General features: G+C 38.2%; 1 protein-coding gene across 2 annotated transcripts in view; it reads left to right on the top strand.

Moving 5' to 3' along the window:
• Yaf2 (YY1 associated factor 2) overlaps window positions 1-20,664 on the top strand; it is an 89,365-nt gene that overhangs the window by 9,091 nt on the left and 59,610 nt on the right. Inside the window, exon 3 of one of the 2 annotated variants that reach the window (XM_070039137.1) lies at window positions 18,400-18,471. The exons of the other annotated variant lie outside the window; for it this stretch is intronic. Coding sequence (XP_069895238.1) covers window positions 18,400-18,471 — 72 coding nt within the window. The remainder of the gene's footprint in view (window positions 1-18,399; window positions 18,472-20,664) is intronic. 2 annotated transcript variants of the gene reach the window in all.

The raw sequence follows: 20,664 nt of genomic DNA, 5'->3' as shown, positions 1-20,664 counted from the left end.
TTTGGTTTTCTGGTGGTTAATTGGAGATAAGGGTCTCACAGACTTTCCTGCCTAGACTGGCTGTGAACCATGATCCTCACATCTCAGCCTCCTGAGTAGCTAGGATTACAAGCATAAGCCACCAGTGCCCATCTGGCTTATTATTTTTAAAATGAACAAATAAATGTGTATATTTGCTTGTTTGTGTTGCTGGAGGTAGAACTCAGGGCCTCATGTATACTAACCAATTATTCTACTAGTGAGCACCGTTCCCAGCTCCTGGTTCTATTTCCAGTGTAATAAATATAGATAAGACTCACGTAAATAAAATCTCTTTAAATTTTAAGAGATAAGACAAAAATGTTTGTGAAGTACTTACTGTTCTAGAGTTTTACTTGTAAGGGTTTCTGCAGCTAGTAGATTAGCTGTTGGAAGACACTCTTTCCTTTATTCTTTTCTGTGTGCCCTGTCTCTCAGAACTAATGACATACCTTATTAAACTTGGTGGCCTAATCTCAGTCTTCTTTCATTGTCACCTCTCTGTTGGTGGCTTTTTAAGTTAAAACACTATTTCCTTGGCATTCCTTTTTCCTAGTAAGTTTCTAAAATTAAATTTATACATAAACATGTCTGACTTTTCTTTATACCTTACTTGATGTAGCACAAATTCCTTTCTGGAATATAAGCTACAAACTGTCATTGTCTCAGTTTTGGTTCTAATTGTCACTCCTCATGTACAGTCTTTTTCTAAATTGTCTTAAACCTATCCTTTTTCCAGTTTAATGTGTTACAGTTCAAAGCCCATATCATTTTTTTTTTCATGAACTGTTAGACAGATTGATCTCTTCCCCAGAGTGCTAACATCTTGTCTTTGTAACCTATCTGTTATTGGTCCTTACATATTAAAAAAAAAATTCAAGCATCTCAAGTGCTGAATAAATGATGAGCTCCTGAGCATGGTGTTCAAGGCTATAATGATGTCTAAACTACCTGCAGAGCCTCATTTCCTGCTGCCTATACTAGTTAGTCCTATGCTATGTCAGCACTGAAATGAAAGAGATGAATTAGAGAGGTGATGGCTCCTTGGTTAAACCTGTATTTTCTTTCTGTAATCGGAATAGTTCTCCAAGGTCCATTTATGATGCCTACTTGTATTTGAGCATTTATCAAACTATAGCTCCATTATGTGTGTGTATCTACTTCCTTACTATGCTGTGAGTTTTCATTATCTTTTTTCACAGGTGCTTGGCAGAGTGCCTGGGAAATAGTAGTTACTCAGCAGAGATTTGTTGAGGCAGGTATAAGAGTATTAAAACAAGATAGTGAATCAAAAAAAATTTAAATACAGGATATACAAGTCACTATTTGGGAAAGAACCCTTCTGCATACATGGTGAAGTATTAGAAGTGGTAGTAAACAAAAGTCTAGGATTCTGCACAGGCATAAGGGGCATGTATCATTCTTAGACTATGAAAGTGTGGATCACTCCCAGTTCCAACCATCCTAAAAAGTTTGCATTCTGGATCAGAAGATAGATCACACTTGCTAATGAGCAAGCACAAGATGGAATTGAAGTTGTATTCTTCCAACATACACTAGGTTTTGGAGAAGACTAATACTCAGGTTAATTGTGAATTCAATTAATGTGGCCATTGTTAGTGAAATACTTCAGATAAAATATCAGCATTATGGCCAGTTTCCAATAAGATGACCTTTTCTCCTGAGAGATTTCAGACAAGTGATGTTCTTTGAAACCAGCTTCTACTTTATTGCTAGTTAAAATGCTCTTACAAGTGTGCATTGTTTTTCTTTCTCTTTTTCTTTCTCCTCCTTTCTCCCCCCTTCCCTCTATCTATGTATATGAGTATATTTGCTAAAGAAACTTTTTTTTTTTTTTTTCTGTCAGTCATGGGGCCTGAACTCTTGGCCTGGGCACTGTCCCCCAGCTCTTCAGCTAAAGGTTAGCCCTCTACCACTTTAGCCACAGCTCCACTTCCAGCTTTTTCTGCTTATATAATACTGAGGAATCGAATCCAGGGCCTCATGCATACAAGGCAAGCACTCTACCACTGACCCACCTTCCCAGCCCTAAATAAACTTTAAACTTTTTTTTTTAAATTTTTTTGGTCATAAGACTTGAACTCAGGGTCTGGGCACTATTCTTGAGCTTTTTCACTCAAGGTTGGCACTACTACTTTGAGCCCCAGTGCCATTTTCTGTTTTCTGGCAGTTAATTGGGGATGAGTCTCACAGAGTTTTGTACCTGGGCTGGCTTTGAACCATGATCCTCAGATTTCAGCCTCCTGAATAGCTAGGATTACAGGCATGAATCACTGACACCTGGCTGAAACTGGTGCTTTTAGGGCATTAGTTGTTATGTTATGGAGGATTTCAGTAGATTAAAATTTTCTACTAAATGTCAAGCCTTTGACAGATATATGTCAGATGGTTTGGAGTGCTGAATTTATATATCTGTTTAGTACTTTAAAAATCCCAATTGGCTCGACATGATGGAACACACTGACTGGAGTATCAGCACTTCGGAGTCTGAGAACAAGAGGATCATGGGTTTGAGGCTAGGTTGGCCAGAAAATAAGCTCTAAAAAATAGTGTCAAGCCAGGTTTCCATGCTTCATGCTTGTAATCTCAGGGTCCTGAGATCTGAGGGTACCAGTTTAAACCAGTCCCAGCAGGAAATTCTGTGAGATTCTTCCATTGAACACCAAAACACAAAAACAAAACAACTGGAAGTGTGGTTTCATTGGTAGAGCATTAACTTCGAGTGTAAAAGCTAAGGGATTGTGCCCAGGCCCGAGTTCAAGACCCAGTACTGCAAAAGAAAAAAATTTAATAATTGTCTTTGGGAAATAAGATAATTTTATGATAGGTCAGGAGGTGCATGTATTTAATCCTAACAATTTAAGGCAGAGATCAGGAGGATAATGGTGCAAAGCCAGCCTGGGCATATGCAACACTATCAGAAAAATAACTAAAGCAAAAGATGGCTATGGGCATGGTTCAAGTGGTAGAGTTCTGCTTAGCAATCTTGGGTTCAAACTCCAATACTGCCAAAAAAATCTATTATTATTTTTTTAGTAATAGAATTACATTATTAAGTTTTATGTTTAGTCTCTTGAATTACCTTGTTGGTTATATTGCCAGTGATCTGTAATGTGCTAGTCAGGTATTGGTGGTTTTCCCCCCTCATTTTAGAAAACTCATTGTTGAGAGATTACACAGTTCTTACAAAGCACTTATATAGTGGCTGATTTAGAATTGCTTAGTAAATGGTGACCATAACTAGTTGTTGTTGCTGAGTTAGTTTTTCATTACTATTGTTGGCTTCTGGAGGTAGGAATTTAGTTAAAGCACTATCTCATCACTTGTATGTGTAGTGCATTATTGTGTTCAGAGAATATTTCCATATAGCCTTTCATAGGCTGTCAGAGCACCCTATACAATAACTGGTGAGGAATGAATGAGAGTTTAGATGAAATCCAGGTTGCCTGACTACAGGTTGATCTCACTCATTCTGCTTTGGTAAAGAGGATATTATTGAAACTGTCCTCTTTCCTTCAAGGTTAGATATAGGCCACCATACTTGTTAGAAAGACTGATGTTTCCCCTAAATAATTCTCTGAAGAATTTTTAGTTTTAGTGGTATTGCATGTGTATAAAATAATATGTGAGGGCATCCACAAACCAGCCAACGACAAATGCTGGAGGGGATGTGGAGAAAGAGGAACCCTATTACACTGCTGGTGGGAATGTACACTTATACAACCACTTTGGAAAGCAGTCTGGAGGGTCCTCAGAAAGCTAACGATTGACCTCCCTTACCACCCAGTCATACCACTTCTAGGCATCTACCCTGAACAACAGGAACCAATATACAAGGACACGTGCACCTCCATGTTTATTGCAGCACTGTTCACAATAGCTAGGATATGGAAACAACCCAGATGCCCCACCACAGATGAATGGATCCAAAAATTGTGGTATCTATACACAATGGAATATTATGCAGCCATTAGAAATGACAAAATAATGGCATTTACAGGGAAATGGATGGAGCTAGAAGGAATCATGTTGAGCGAGGTAAGCCAAGAAAAGAGACAAACAGTACATGGTCTCCCTGATAAGTGGATGCTAAATCCAAAATGTTAGGTGATACGACAAAACTAATAGGACTTAAGAAACAAAGAACTCCCACTCATCTGGTTGAACCACTACTAAATATCCCCATATTGCTGATCACATATACGGTGTATAACATGTGAACACCGTTATATGTTACACACTGTGATAGACAATTTGCTCCAGGAAAGTTAGAATGAACTTGTGACTTTAAATGAGCATCATTATTCCACAATACTGTGAAATTCGGGAAATTATGTAATCACTTAATCACAATAAAAAAAAAAACTCGGGGAAGGGAGGGAGGGCGGGGATGGTAGGGGGAAAACAATGGAGGGGGTAACAATGTTCAAGAGGAAGTATACTCATTACCTCACTCATGTAACTGTAACCCTCTGTATAGTATCTTTACAATAAAAAGAAAATAATATGTGAGGGGCTGGGAAGGTAGCTCAGTGGGTTTGATTCCTCACACCACATAAGCAGAAAAAGCCAGAAGTGGCACTGTGGCTCAAGCAGTAGAGCTCTAGCCTTGAGCTGAAGAGCTGAGGGACAGAGTTCAGGCCCCACAACCCACAATAAATAAATAAATAAATAAATAAATAAATAAATAAATAAATAAATAAATAAATAAATGAGTTCAAAATATTAATCAAGTGTTTGTTGAACATCTACATTGTTTTGTTAATTGGCCTTCATGATTACTAAGTAGCTTTTGTTACAGGATCTATTCTGTGATTGATAATCATGTGCTTTATAGGATTCTGTATTTATTGGTAACATTTTTTATTATAGAGAAATATAGAATTATTCAGAATTTTGGAACTAGAAAGGAAGCTTTTATGAGTCTCCAACATGCTTGGTCATTTCCTGATACAGCCTAGTTACTATTTGTCACCTTCAGAGGAATAAATAGTTGTTAGAGTGAAATCTTCAGAGGCTTATGGTAGATGTTATTATTAAGCTGAAAAAAAAAAAGAGTTCAGGCTACTATTGGTTCCTTCTTGTTGGGATTCTCACCTACATTTGGAAGATTCTTATGGTATTATCTTAAAAAACTTAACAGGTAATGAACAATCTGCACTGGAGACTTTTTTGGTTGTTTTTTTTTTAAACTCATGCCTAATATCCTGTTGATAGTGAAAATAACAAAACAGCCCACAGAAATTGTAACTTCTTCAATGTCAGTAGCTGATTTGTGTGAGGTTCAGATATGGAGATCCCTTTTCATTGCTTGGCTGTGAGAGAGTTTACATTTCTTTGCTGGCAAATATCTTCCTAAGGATTTCTTCTTGGAATTTTCCTTATACCTAGATCTAGTGCTATACTTATAGATGACTATTTACACTAAAGCTACTATTTGTAACTAAGAATTAAATTGTTGCAATTTTAAAATCTGACAGAATGGCTTCCTATTTTAATGCTTTTGAAGTCAAAATGTTAACAAACTTTATATTTTGATGACTTTTATAGTAACATTTATTTTCTTAATATATCCTGGTTTCTTTGATATCGTAGTGTTTCTTAGGAGAAATACCAATAAATGTTATTTTTCTCTTATGCTTGTAATGTAAATATTAAAAGTGGTTGGCAATATAATATATAAACATTTTGATTATATGTATAAATGTATGGAGTAAATTATATTAAATGAAGTAAGCCAAGCCCAAAGAAACATAGGTCCCATGGTTTCCCTTATTTGCAATAGTTAGTATATGTATGAGTCAAGCAGAAAAGGTCAGATAAGGTGATGTTAGGAAAATGAACCCTAAGATATGTATTTAAATGTTTTTTTTTCATGCATTTGTTTCTAATGCATTTATATGATTTTTTTTTTGTTGCTTTGTATGTCCCTCCCCCACTGTATAACCCCTGCTTTCACTGTATTTGATGTCGGTATAATTTGTGGAGGGGAAGGGGAAAAAAAAGTCGTTTAAATAAGGATACAGGTGGACCCGTTGCAACAATGAGAAGTACATGTTGTCATGTCGAAAATGAACTTTACAACTTTGGTGGAGGGAGGATTGGGGCGGGGGAGGCTTGGAAGGGATGGGAAACAAAGTAGGAGGCTACAATGCTTGATAAGAAATGTACTCATTATCTTGACCATGTAATTGTAACCCCTCTGTGCAGTTTTTTCACAATAAAAAAAATAAAAATAAATGTATGGAGTAAATTTTGTACTGATAATTTTTAGACATATATGGGTTGAACCATGTAATGCTCATGTCTGTTTTTGTTAGTTTGCTGGTCCTGGGGCTTGAACTTAGGGCCTAGGCTCTGTCCCTAAGCCTCTTTGTGGTTAAGACTAGCCCTCTACCACTTGAGCCACAGTACCACTTCCAGCTTTTTCTGTTGATGTAGTGCTGAGGAATTGAACCTAGGGCTTTATGCATGCTAGGCAAGCACTCTACCACTAAGCCACATTCCCAGCCCTAGGAGGGAACTTTTTAATCAGGGGCCTCTTATTTCATATGACTATGCTTACTCTATCTCTCTGTGCTGCTTAGAAATACTGGTCCAAGACAAAATTCTTTTTTTTCTTTTCTTTTCTTTCTTTCTTTTTTTTTTTTTTTTTCTGGTTGTGGGTCCTGAACTCTGGGCCTCAGCACTGTCCCTCAGCTCTTCAGCTTCAGGCTAGTGCTCTACCACTTGAGCCACAGCGCCACTTCTGGCTTTTTCTGCTTATATGGTGCTGAGGAATTGAACCCAGGGCCTCATGCATGCATGGCAGGCACTCTACCACTAAGCCACCTTCCCAACCCTCTATTCATTCTTGAATAACTGTTTTAAAAGAATTTTCGGGCTGGGAAGGTGTCTCAGGGTAGGATGATTGCCTTGCATGTATGAGGCCTTGGGTTCAATTTCTCAGGACCACATAAGCAGAAAAAGCCAGAAGTAGCGCCGTGGCTCAAGTGGTAGAGCACTAACCTTGAGCTGAAGAGCTGAGGGACAGCACCCAGGCCCAGAGTTCAAGTCCCATGACTGACCCCCCCCCAAAAAAAAAAAAAAGAATGATGGAAAATACTGTACATAACATCCTCTTCGATTTTAATGAATTTAAAATTTCTGAGAAGTCATAAGAAAATCAGTTTATAACCAGACACCGGTGGTTCATGCATGTAGTTCAAACTACTCAGGAGATTGAGAGCTGAGGATCACAGTTTGATGTCAGCCCAGGCAGGCAAGTCTATGAGACTCTATCTCTACTAAACTTCCAAGTGGAACTGTGGCTCAAGTGGTAGAGCACTAGCCTTGAGCAAAAAAAAAAAAGAAGCTCAGGGATAGTGCTCAAAAATCAGTTTGTTTGTAGGCTCATTTAATGGAGCAGTTCTAACTAAGTCTTCCCCCTAATTTTGTATATATTGTGACATACTATTCTGAAATCCTTTGTTCTGGTACTGTGGTCATCAACCAGTGGCATTAACATCCCCTGAGAGTGTAACAGAAATGCAGACTCATAAGCCCCACTAAAACTTCCTGCATCAGCACCTGCATTTTAAGTTGTTTGTATGCACATGCATATTATGGCTTGAGGTACACTGCTCTAATTTTGTCATGATAAAATATCCAGAGGACTCAGGAATTTATTTCTTGTGAACTGTTTTTTTCTAAAAGGCAGGATTGTACATGCACATACAGATGTGTGCAAGCGCATGCATGTGTGTAAAGATATGTGGGGGGGGGTGTGGGTTTCTCTCTTATCTGTGTCTGTATCTACAGTGCTCCAGTTCTAGCAGACATTTACTTCCCTCTGTGAACGTAATAGCCTCTTAGGTCCAAAAAACGTTGCACTTCCTTCTTCTCATCCTGACTCTGATACCCATTACCCAACCTCACAAAATCTCTTGTAAGAGAGCAAGTTGCAGGAAATAATGGGGTAAAGGAGAAATGGGTTTGGCAGTTAAACTCAAGTTACAAGTTTCTTGGGATGGGGGCTGGGGGTTTAGCCCAGCGGAAGGGCGCCCGCCCAGCACGCGCAAGGCCCTGGGTTCGGTCCTCAGCCCTGGGAAAAAAGAAAAAGAAAAAGTTTCTTGGGATGGAAAAGATCTGGCTTTGCTTTAGAAGGGTCCTGTGATTTTGAATTGTTTTCATTGGAGCCCTCAGATTTCATACAATTGTCTTAATGGCTATCAATTGGAGCAGGCCAGTGGGCTCAGTGCATCCTCACAAACTTCAAATACTCTTTGCTTTTCTATATTTTATTAGGATTTAACACTTCTTATTAAATACAAATGCTTGGCAAAACACATTTGAAAGTCATTAACCTGCTCTACCACGGTTCTTACCACTCCAGTTTAATATAGGCTAACTTGATTGTGATTAGTTTTTGCCTTGTTCAAGAAGCATTAACAAGAGCTAATACCAGTTTTATTTGGTGATGGGAAAGATTTGAAGCTTGCTTGCTTGCTTTTTTTAATTAATTAATTTATTTTTATTTATTGTGAAAATACTGTACAGAGGGGTTACAATTACATGGGCAAGATAATGAGTACATTTCTTATCAAGCATTGTAGCCTCCTCCTTTGTTTCCCCTTCCCATCCTTTCGCATCCTTTCCCCCAACCCCTCCACCAAAGTTGTAAAGTTCATTTTCAACATAACGACTTGTACATCTCGTTGTTGCAGTGGGTCCTCCTGTATCCCTGTTTTAACGATTTGTTTTTTCCCTCCACATATACCAGCATCATATATAGTGAAAGCAGGGGTTATACCATGGGGGAGGGACATACAAAGCAACAAAGACATAACCTTATAAATATGTTAGAAACAATCCCATGAAAGATCTCTCTTTTTTTTTTGGTCAGTCTTGGGGCTTGAGCTCTAGGCCTGGGAGCTGTCCCTGAGCAATTCAGCTCAAATGAGGCTTGCTTTCTTGTAAAGCTTTTTGTTCCTCCTCCTCTGTGTCTTTTTCTTATTCCTACTCCTAGCCACTTTTGCTTTTTTTTTTTTTTTTTTTTTTAAATCAAGGCTGCGAGTGGCTGGGAAGGTGGCTCAGTGGTAGGGCGCTTGCCTTGCATGCATGAGGCCCTGGGTTCAATTCCTCAGCACCACATAAGCAGAAGGAAAAAAAAAGCCGGAAGTGGCACTGTGGCTCAAGTGGTAGAGCACTAGCCTTGAGCTGAAGAGCTGAGGGACAGCGCACAGGCCCAGAGTTCAGGCCCACGACCAGACCCCCCCCCCACCAAAAAAAAAAAAAAGGCTGAGAAGGCTCAGAGCCACATAATCTATTAGTAACAAGTAGCACAGTTTACAGATGAAATATACGTTAAATTTGAATGCCATCAAATTGTATATTTCTTTGTTACCGATTTTTCAGTAACATTGACAGTTTACATTTTAGTTGTAATATTGTTCTCTTACACTCACGTGGGACTTTAATATATATTCATATTTGTAGTCTTTGAAAACATCTGGTATGCTGGGTACTGGTGGCTCATGCCTAAATCCTAGCTACTCAGGAGATCTCAGGATCACCATATGAAGCCAACACAAGCTGGAAAGTCTGTGAGACTTCACTCAAATTAACCACCAGAAAACTGGAAGTAGCACTGTTGCTCAAAGTGATGGAGTGTTAGCCATGAGCAAAAGAGCTCACCAACAGCACCCAGGCTTGAGTTCTAGCCCCACAACAACAAAAATCTGGTTTTATTTATTTGTTTTGGCAGCAAATTTTTTATTCATTCATTCATTTTAGTGCCAGTTCTGGGTCTTGAACTCAGCCAGGGCACTGGCATTGTCCTTGAGCTTGTTGACACCTGGCTTTATTTTTACATTTACATATGTGTTGCTAATTTTTTTTAATTTTATTTAATTTTATTTGTGAACATACTGTATAGAGGAGTTACAATTACATGGGCAGGATAATGCGTACATTTCTTACCAAGCATTGCAGCCTCCTCCTTTGTTTACCCTTCACATCCCTTCCCAGCCTCCCCCCTCCCCCCCAATCCCAATCCTTCTCCTTCCCCCTCTTTCCCCCCCCCGTTGCTAATTTTTATGTGCATTCAGTATAGTAATATAAAGTGAGACCCTACCTTGAAAATAAATAACCAAGGTGAAAAGGAGAGGGAGGTATGGATCAAGCAGTACACATTTGTCAAGTGAGCTCCCAGAATTCAAACTCTAGTACTACCCTCCTCCCCACAAAATAAAAGTTAACAGCAACCAAATATACAAATGGTGATATAATAGCAAACATAGACATACACTTAGATGTATAACAGTTCCTGTTGTGAAACATTTAGGTTATGCTAGTTAATAAAACCAGAGCACAAGAGAAAAGTGTTTGACATTTCCCATAAATTGCTTCAAGGATACTTTTTTTTTCTTTTTTTCTTTTTTTTTTTGTCGGTTGTGGGACTTGAACTCTGGGCTTGGGCACTGTCCTGCACTCTTTAGCTTAATGTGACGAGTGTTCTACCACTTGAACTACAGCGCCACTTCCAGTTTGTTAGTGGTTTATTGGAGATAAGAGTCTCACGGACTTTCCTGCCCGGGGTTGGCTTTGAACTGCAATCCTCAGATCTCAGCCTCCTGAGTAGCTAGGATTACAGGCATGAGCCACTGGTGCCCGGCTGCTTCAAGGATACTTTTATCTATCCACCTGGCCTCTATTCTGCCTTTATTTTTACTTCTTCTTTCCTCCCTGTCCATGCAAGAGATGGGGGAAAGAGAATGAGAATGAATGGGAATCTGTGAATGACTTAATCTCTCAGTGTCCTGAATTTTACAATCAAATAAATATTTGGGCCAAAACAGTAAGCTTTAGCATCTAGGATATACCCTGCTAGTATAGAAGTAAATCTTGTGTCAGATTTAAGAATTGAGCATCTAAACTGGTGGGATTTTTGTTTTGATTTATTTGTTTTTATTTGCATGGGTATGTTTCCTCTTCCCCTTCCCTCCTGGTCCCTGTGGCCTTTTCAGTATTAAGCTGTAATTCCCTATCTTCTACAATTTCTCTTTTTTTTTTCAAATTGTTGCTTAAGCATTATCTCCCTGAAAAAGTGTTCCTTTGCCCCTAGGCTTCAATAAATGCTCTTACATTTAAAGTGTTCAATGCAAAGAGTGATTATTGTACTTACCTTTCTGGACTGTTGTCTGGGTCCAAGTCTGTGAACTACATTTCAGTTTACCATCTTACCGTTGTACTTTTTGGTGCTGAATAAATCTGTGATACAATGAATTTATCACAATTCTCAGTTAATAATGGGATCGTAATACCATTAATAGAAATTCTCAATGCTTGTTACAGTGTCTTTTATTGGAAATAATGCTTAACTGAATTGCAGAAGCCTCTATCATTTATCTGATTCTGCTGCTACTTTAAACTGTTGTTTAATTTTTTTTTCCTATGGGGCATTTGTATTTCACTTTGAATTAGATGAGTGTTTAATTATGCTCATTTATTTGGGTAAAAGAACTTTCGTGGATCAACAGTATCTTTATGGGGAACTTGTTCGGCAGTTTTTAAAGTGTTCTCTTTAGCCACCAGTACAGTGCATTATTAGAACAACAGCCATAGCATTTTATTCTGTGTCATGCTTGTTTGTCAAATCTTTACATGCAGAGAACCAGTTAGTAGAAGTTATTGTAGCAGTCTAGGCAAGAAACAAGGAGGAGAGGGAAATGAATGGATTTGTGATATATTCAGGAGAAAATTTATATACTTAAGGATTTATTGGATAAGACCAGGGGAGGTAGGAATTGGGTTGAGCCAAGAGGAATCAGGAATGAATGTACTGTACGATGGTGGTATAATAAAGCAGCTGGGTGAATAGTGGTACTTCTCACAGAGACAGGTTTGGTGGATAGGTTCATTTTTAGATATATTGAGTTTAAGGTTCTTGGCAGAATCTGAGAGCGTAGTTGGATATGTGGGGTAAAGCTTAGGAAAGAGAACTGTAGATACTATTTGATAGTCATAAGATGTATTACTGACTGGAAGCCAAAGGAATGGGTAGGTTGAGGAGAGAGGAGACTGTACAGCATGAGGAAAGAGGCCTAAGATGGGCCTGAGAAATGTCACTATTTTTTTCCCAGCACTTGGACTTTAATTATCCCTTTTCACCTTCTTCATTAGCCTTCCCCCTTCCTGCTGGCACCTACACCCCTCAATAGAGCTTGACCCACTTTACTGTCATTTATTTTTTAAAAAATTATAGTATGTATTAATTGTAGCAATATGTTCCACTGTAGTGTTACAGGAGTGCCTGCATATACTATATCTTGCCATGTTAATCTTAGTATTGTAAGTGTATTCTTTTTTTTTTTTTTTTTTTTTTTTTTTTTTTCACTCACAATGCTACAAGTACCTACTGAGAGGAAGAGCTACCTCCAAGCTCACTGTGGTGGTTGTCAGCAGGCCTTAGAGTAACTGCTTCCACAATACCCCCTGGGCTGCTAGCATTAGTCATTTGCTGTGTGGGCTTCTCTATAAAGTAGAGCTGCTTTAAACATATACATGTTAGCTTTCCTCAAAGCAAGATACCTGACAATGAGGCAAAGTCTCTAAAATGGAAGTCAGTCTTTTTGATTTTTTTTTTTTTTTTGTTGGTCGTGGGGCTTGAACTCTGGGCTTGGGCATTGTCCCTGCGTTCTTCAGCTCAAGGTGAGCGCTCTATCACTTGATCCACAATGCCACTTCCAGTTTTGTAGTGGTTTATTGGAGATCAGAGTCACAAGGACATTCCTGCCCGGGCTGGCTTTGAACTGTGATCCTCAGATCTCAGCCTCCTGAGGAGCTAGGATTACAGGTGTGAGCCACTGGCACCCAGCGGAAGTCAGTCTTTTTAATTCCTTTTGGGAGTGATATCCCATAACTTTCACCAAATTCTGTACATTAGAAATGAGTCACTAAATTCATCCCACACTTAGGAGGAGATTACACAAGGGTCTGAGTATGGGAGGTGAGATGATTGTAGACTATCTTAGTAACTAGAGGAGAAAGTGTTATCCATTAATGTTTAAAACTGTTGTAGGATTTTTCTTGAAAGGAAACTTAAAATGTCAAATAGGTCAATCGAGAGTTCTTCTGGCTAAAGCAAGCTTCTGGAAGCTAGAACTTACCTAGTTAGTATTTTCATTTTCAAAGGCTTTTCACAGAAGTTTGGATATTAGTGTCTTGTCCATCAAATGGTAGTCAAGAACAATGATATATGTTTCTTGCTCATATTTTCATTGTAGAATTTGTCAGCAGTTGGAATAGGCAACTGATTATTAGTTATTGGTTATAACCATAAAAGTCAGGCATTGGGCTGGATACTGGTGGCACACATTTGTAATCCTAGCTATTTGGGAGACTGAAATTAAGAGGATCATGGTTTAGTACCAACCCAGTCATCAAGAATCAGGTAGTACAGGATTCTCAACCAGTATTTGGGTGTAGTGGTATATGCCTATAATACTACCAATAATAGGAAGCCCCAAATAGGTAAATGGCAGTCCAGGAATGCACCTGGACAGGAAGCAAGACCCTTTTTCAAAAATGGACTAGGGGTATGTCTCAGTGATAGAGTACCTGCTTCGGAAGCACAAGGCCTTGAGTTTAAAACCCAGTACTGCCAACAAAAAAACATTCAGGTATGGGAATATGGAAACAACTTACACAAATGTTTCTAGCAACTTCAAAGACCTTACTAAAGTAGATCCAAGCTGATGGCTTCTAGTGATGATTATAATGATGATTGATTTACCTAGTAAATGTCTGGAGTGTTTCATGAACTCTATTTAAACCATAAGTATTTAAAAAAATTTATTAATATTTAGTGGTACTGTAGTAGGGTGTGTGTGTGTGTGTGTGTGTGTGTGTGTATTTAGTGGTACTGTAGTAGGGTGTGTGTGTGTGTGTGTGTGTGTGTGTGTGTGTGTGTGTGTGTGTGTGTGTGTGTGTGTGTGTGTGTGTGTGTGTGTGTGTGTGTGTGTGTGTGTGTGTGTGTGTGTGTGTGTGTGTGTGTCTAGGGATTGCACCCAGGACCTCAAATGCATTAGGCAAGGCTTCTACCACCAAGATACAACTCTCAACTTTTTGTTTTTGTTTTTGTTGTTATTTTGAGACAAAATCACTTAAAGGTAATACTATATCTGGATGGTTGTATTAATAGTCTTAGATATGTGGCTAGCTTCTGGGTATTATTTGTAAATAATTTACATTAATTAATCCTCACAATTGCTCTGAATTGGGTTCTGTTTTGCATTTTTCATTTTACAAATGAATGTAGTTTTGCCATCTTTCATTTAGACTCAGTTGGATAAATAAAAAAAATAGTGCTGTTTTTAACAAATTTCCTTATTGGTTAGGATGGGAAGATGTTGTGGAATAAATCTTGAGAGAAAGGAGATTTTTCATTAGGAAATGAAATTATATTTATAATTTGGGAGACTTGAGAGAAGTATAAGTACACACAGAACTATGTATAAGTATACATAGGGTATAAGATACAATCAGCCTAATAGATTATATTATATACAAAAAAAAGGCAAACTATCCATCTCATAATTTCAGTTTATAACTCATATGGCCTCTAGAGCCTTTCTTCCTTGGCTGATAGTGATAGTGAAGGTCATGCTAAGAAAATGAGATCACACAAGATTGCGCACTTTACCTAAGGTCTTTGATGGGCTAAAGGAGCTAAAAAAAAAAAATGCAGTTTCTATAAGTAACATCCTTTATTAGGTTAGTTGATCTTGTTTTGGTTAATTGAAAGTTTGGCTCAGTTGTGTATCTGTTTATCTCTCTGTGTATGTACACACAGCTCTTAGTTGAACCATCAGTTATGTCACTTTAAATACGTACAAACAAGTATAAAATCTTAAACTTGGTCACACTGTTGTTAGAATTCCCAATCCAAGATTTATATGAAGAAAAAACTTAGAATTTTAAATGTTAGTTGGAAATTTGAAATAATGTATCTGCAAAACCATCAGAACTTACTGTAATGTTCAAGCCAGGGGTGGTTGTGGAAGTGAAGGTTAAGCAGAGCAGTTTCTTTATAAGTTTATGTTAATTAATTAACTGATTTATTTTTGCTGGTCCTGGGCACTCACTGTCCCTGAGCTTCTTTTGTTCAAGTTGAGTGCTCTACCACTTGAGCCACAACACCACTTCGGGCTTCTTCGAGTAATTTATCGGAGATAACAGTGTCACGGAGTTTCCTGCCCGGGCTGGCTTCGAACCATGCATGATCCTCAGATCTCAGGCTCCTGAACAGCTAAGATTATAGGCGTGAGCCACCAGTGCACAGCTCATGTTAACTTTGTGAGGCAACTTTTCCTTAGTGAAATGTTTTATTTTGGTTTGGTTATTAAGGAATGCCAGTTTATTGATGAACATTATAATTGTTAGGAGTCACATACAGGATACTTTTAAATAAAGCATCCTAATCTCTGAACACTTTTTTCATTCTGAGTTCTTCTGATAGAAATCTATTTTAGGGCAGAGGATGTAGAATGCATACATGAGGTCCTAGGCTCAACCTCAAGCACACATGAAAAAAAATCTTATTTGAGTTTATGGAAAGATAACAAACAAATATACTTTTCGATGCCAGTCTGTCTTTAAGTTATCCTTTTGATTACCTTAAAATACTTTCAAGTTTTTTATTTTATTTTTTATTCTAGTATTGGGGCTTGAACTCACGGCCTTCCTCTCTGGCTTAGCTGGCAGTCTTCCACTTGAGCAGAGGTATGCTCTGCTTCTGGCTTTTTGCTTGAGATTAGAGTCTTAATGCTGCCTACGCCGGCTTTGTACTGTGATCCTCAGATCTCAGTCTCCTGAGTAGCTAGGATTATAGGTGTGAGCTACCACAACCTCAGCTTTATAGATGTTTTGATTCCCTTATATGGTGCATTTGATTCTACGTCTGTATTACTTAAATGTAAATGGAGGCAACATTTGCTAAAAGTAAAAACTGGGGGCTAGACATGGTGGCACAGACCTATAGTCCCAGCTATCTGGGAGGTAGGGACAGGAGGATACAGAGTCTTAAGGCCAGTCCAAGCAAGGGCAGTGAGATCTGTCCCCAAACCAAAGTACATACTTCATACATGGATGAAAGCAGAATAATGAAGCTTGATTAAAATTATTTTAAAAGGTTAAGAAAATAGTAGAGGGATGAATTTCATCAGAGTACATTGTATACATGTATGCAAATACCACAATGAAACTCTTTGGTACTAGATAATCATACTAGAGAAGGGGACAGATTGAGTGGGGAGAGAGAGAGACAGAGAGAGAGGGAGAGATAAACTGGAGACATGGCTCAGGTGGGATGAAAAAAAGAAAATTATCATTTGATTTATAATGAGATAGTTTATCCTAGCTTATACCATTAAAAAATGTTTGGATTACTGTACCTATAATCGAAATATTAGCAGTAGATCCTTGTGCCATGTAAATACTCTTCAGTTAACTCTAGAAGTTAAGTAAGAATCTAGTTAACTAGAAATTCTCTGTCTCTCTCTGTCACTCTCTCTCCTTGGGTTTGAACTCTGGGCCTGGGCGCTGTCCCTCAGCCTTCAGCTTAAGGTAAGTGCTCTACCACTTGAGCCACAGCACCACTTCTGGTTTTCTGGTGGTTTATTGGAGATAAAAGTTTTGTGGACTTTCCTGCCTGGGCTGGCTTTGAACCGCAATCCTCAGTTCTCAGCAGCTAGGATTATAGGTGTGAGCCACCAGCTCCTGGCTCTTTTTGTTTGTTTGTTTGTTTGTTTGTTTGAGTTCAGGTCTTGCTGTATAGCCCAGGCTTGGCTTCAAACTTGTCCTCCCGCCTTAGCCTTTGAAATGCTGGGATTACAGGCATGTAATATTTATCTTTATATTACAGTTAGAAATAGGGATTGTGTATCAGTCTGTTAACTTGTTGCTGTAACAAAATGTCTGAAGTTGGATACTTGATAAAGAAACAAGAGGTTTATTTAGATCTTAGGTTAAGATCGCATTTTCTGACAGCTACTGGTTCAGCCAGATTATCTCTTTGGCCTCCTGTGAGGGCCTCATGATGAATGACATCACTGTGTTAGGACCAGGTGCACAAAAGATCACATTTTGACACAAAGCCAGAGATTAGGGAAAGGCTAGTCTTGCTCTTAGGAAAAAAAAAAAAGTAACAACTTCGCTCTTTTCAAAGTGATGCTTCCAGTGGCTTCTTTCCTTTCTACTTGGTCCCACTTCTTAATGGTTCCATCATTTCTCACACTGAGAACCAAGCTTCCAGAACAGGAGCTTTTCCTTGGGACACACTTAAATTACATCCAGATCATAGCAGTGTACTACCCAAGTAATACACTTGGAATGAACCATTTGGAAGTAAACACATTTAGTAGTAGTAGTAGACTTGAAGACCCAGATTTGTAGAAAAATATAGAGAGAGCATATATAGAACAATTAGAGTCTTAAAATTAAATAGGAATCTAGCAAAAATCTTGACAAGTATACTATCATTCTTTACTCAATACAAATATAGCTAATAAGATTGGAATATAAGATTTTCATTAGGATTACTGTAGTAGAATAATGATTTTATGGAGTATGGAGAATTTTGTCCTATTTATTCTGTTTGTTTGTTTTCTGGTACTGGGGTTTGAACTCAGAACCTTGTGGTTACTTGGCTTCCTTACTTGGGCTGGTACCCTGTCACTTGAGCTTGTAGTATGCCTTTTTGCTGGTTATTTGGAGATGGAATCTCATAAACTTTTCTTCCTTGGGTGACTTATAACTGTGATCCTTGGGATCCCAGCCTCCTTACAAGTAGCTAGGATTATAGGCTTGAGCTAACATGATTAAGACTTTTATTGAGTGATAAATGTGAAATATATTGATGCTTTTAAAATTTAGGAAGATCATTAGCCAACTATGGCAACTGTACCTATTTTCATATAAGCCACACTAGTACAATTTTAAGAAATGGTAGATTTAATTCAACTATTTATTCCTATTACTAATATTGAAGAAATGGTAGAATAATTTGATAGCTGATATTTTTGTGTGACAAAATACTACAGTCATTATATTGGACATTTAAAAAAGCTGAAAACATGTAACTCTTTCATTGTGTTTCTGATGCCAGCAGTTTCTCTTGACACTGGTTAGCAAGATGTTTCCATGTTTGCTTTGATATGTACCCATAATAGATCTCTGGTGAATTTAACATCTCTTTCTCCTGAAGTTCTACATGTGCTAGTAATCTCAAATAAAATTAAATAATCTTCTTATTCTGATAGAGAAGAAAAAACTGGATCACTTACCAGTAACTGGAGTTCTCCTATTGGGTAATCTCCACAGATCCACATTCTTTGAAGTTATTGTGAATGCCTCGAGGACCAAGGAACCGTTGAAATTTCCAATTTCAGGAAGGTAAGCAAGTGCACTGAAGCATGTCTCTAGCATCTCCCAAATCCCTGCCCCCCACTTTCTTACATATACGTCTGTACTGCATGCCCCCTCAGTTCCAGTGGATGCCCATCAGGAAGATTCTCATGCTGGACAGAAGGGCAAGAGAGGTGGATCTGTGAGGGAAAAGACCCAATAGGAAAACTCAAGTTACTGGTAAGTAATCTGGTTTTCACAGACTTGAGACTTTTTTCTCTCAAATTTCTTCTCTTTTAGAAGGGTTTCATACAAAGCAAGTTGTTTGGGATAGCTTCTTTTTTTATGTTTGATGTGAATTATGAAAAATATGCGGATGATAGAACAGACTTTAATTATTGCATGAAAAAAGTATGACTATTGTTAAGGTAATTACTTCATAATTGTTTTAAAAACAAATAGTAGCTTTTGGTAAATAGTGTAATGGTTCTAAAGCAGTGTAGAAAGCTTCATGTTGAATTTTTTAATGAATTTGTTTACAGTGCTGTTTTTAGTAAAATAAGCACCTGAATTGTAAAATTTGTGCACATACCAAATTTGGTTAACTTTTTTTTAGCACAGTAGTTCTTAACAGTATGGATAGCTTTCTGTTAATTTATTAGCAGTTCTTGCTTTTTTTCTTTTTTCTTTTTCCTTCTTCCTTTCCTCCCTCTCTCCCTTTTGTCTCCTAATGATCCCAGAGATCAAACCTAGGGCTTTGTGCATGCTAAGCAGTGTTCTACCATTAACTATATCCATCCCCAGTCCAACTAGTGCTTCTTAATGACATAGTTATCTTTCATCATTGAAGATTACCTGAAAAATGATTTTTAATATGTTGCAATTATACTTACCTCATCCTTTTTTAGTGCTGAAAGGGCTTATTGATGTGATACATAGCAGAAATGGTTGAATTTGAGCTCTGTGATTCTATATATAACAATTAATTACATTGGCATAGAAATGTTAAAATTAGTTTCTTATTTCTGTTTCTCTCTTCTGCATTCTTACTAAACTTCTTTTTTTTTTTTTTTTTTAATGCCACTCTTGGGGCTTTGAACTCAGGGCCTGGGCACTGTCCTGTGCTCAAGGCTATTGCTCTATCATTTGAGCCACAGCTCCACTTCTGGCTTTTTTGCAAGTTAATTGAAGATAGGAGTCTCATAGACCTTCCTTCCCGGGCTGGATTCCAACCACGTTCCTCAGATCTCAGCCTCCTGAGTAGCTAGTATTAAAGATGTAAGCCACCAATGCTCAATTCAGAAATTATCCCTTTTTTGGGTTAAGAGAAATGGGTGACAATGTTGTCAGACACTTTGTACTCATACTTTGTACTGTTTAGTAGAATGGGAACTTCTTTGTACAACTACTTAAAGATAAGAAAAATAAATTTTTAAAACTCAAAAAAAAACTATCCCTTTTTTTTAGTTTTTAATTTTTATTTTTGCCAGGCCTAGGGCTTGAACTCTGGGCCTTGGTGCTATCCCTGAGCTCTTTTTGCTCAAGGTTAGCGCTCTACCATTTGAGCCACAGAACCACTTGCAGCTTTTTCTGTAATTAATTGGAGATAAGAGTCTTATGGACAAGCCAGGTACCAGTGGTTCACACCTGTAATCCTAGCTACTCAGGAGGCTGAGATCTGAGGATCACTTGTTCAAAGCCAGCCCGGGCAGGAAAGTCTGTGACACTCATCTCCAATTAACTTCCAGAAAACTGGAAGTGGCACTGTGGCTCAAGTGGTAGAGTGCTAGCCTTGAGCTGAATTGCTCAGGGACAGCGCTCAGGCCCAGAATTCAAGCCCCACGACCAACAACAACAAAAAGAGTCTCATGGACTTTCCTGCTCAGACTAGCTTTAAACCTGATCCTTAGATCTCACCCTCCTGGGTAGCTAGGATTATAGGTGTTAGCTACTGGTGCCTGGCTTCTTTTTTCTTTTTTAATTACTTAAATTGTTTTTTTTTTTTTTAAATAAAAGTGATATGCAGAGGAGTTACAGTTACATAAGTCAGACATAGATGACATTTCTTTTTGGACAATGTCACCCCTTCCCTTGCTCTTTCCCAGTTTTCCTTCCTATCTCCACCCACATCAGAAATTATTCTTGAACAGTACTTTCTTTTTTTTTTTTGGTCAGTCATGGGGCTTGAACTCTGGGCTTGGCCGTTCTCGCTGCACTCTTCAGCTCAAGGCGAGCACTCTA

The sequence above is a fragment of the Dipodomys merriami genome, unplaced genomic scaffold, assembly GCF_024711535.1.
Source record: "Dipodomys merriami isolate MVZ:Mamm:240054 unplaced genomic scaffold, mDipMer1.0.p SCAF_10, whole genome shotgun sequence".
In the NCBI taxonomy this organism is placed as follows: domain Eukaryota; kingdom Metazoa; phylum Chordata; class Mammalia; order Rodentia; family Heteromyidae; genus Dipodomys; species Dipodomys merriami.
Note: the sequence above shows the minus strand (reverse complement) of the source record. Positions and strands in the feature narration are given on the sequence as shown.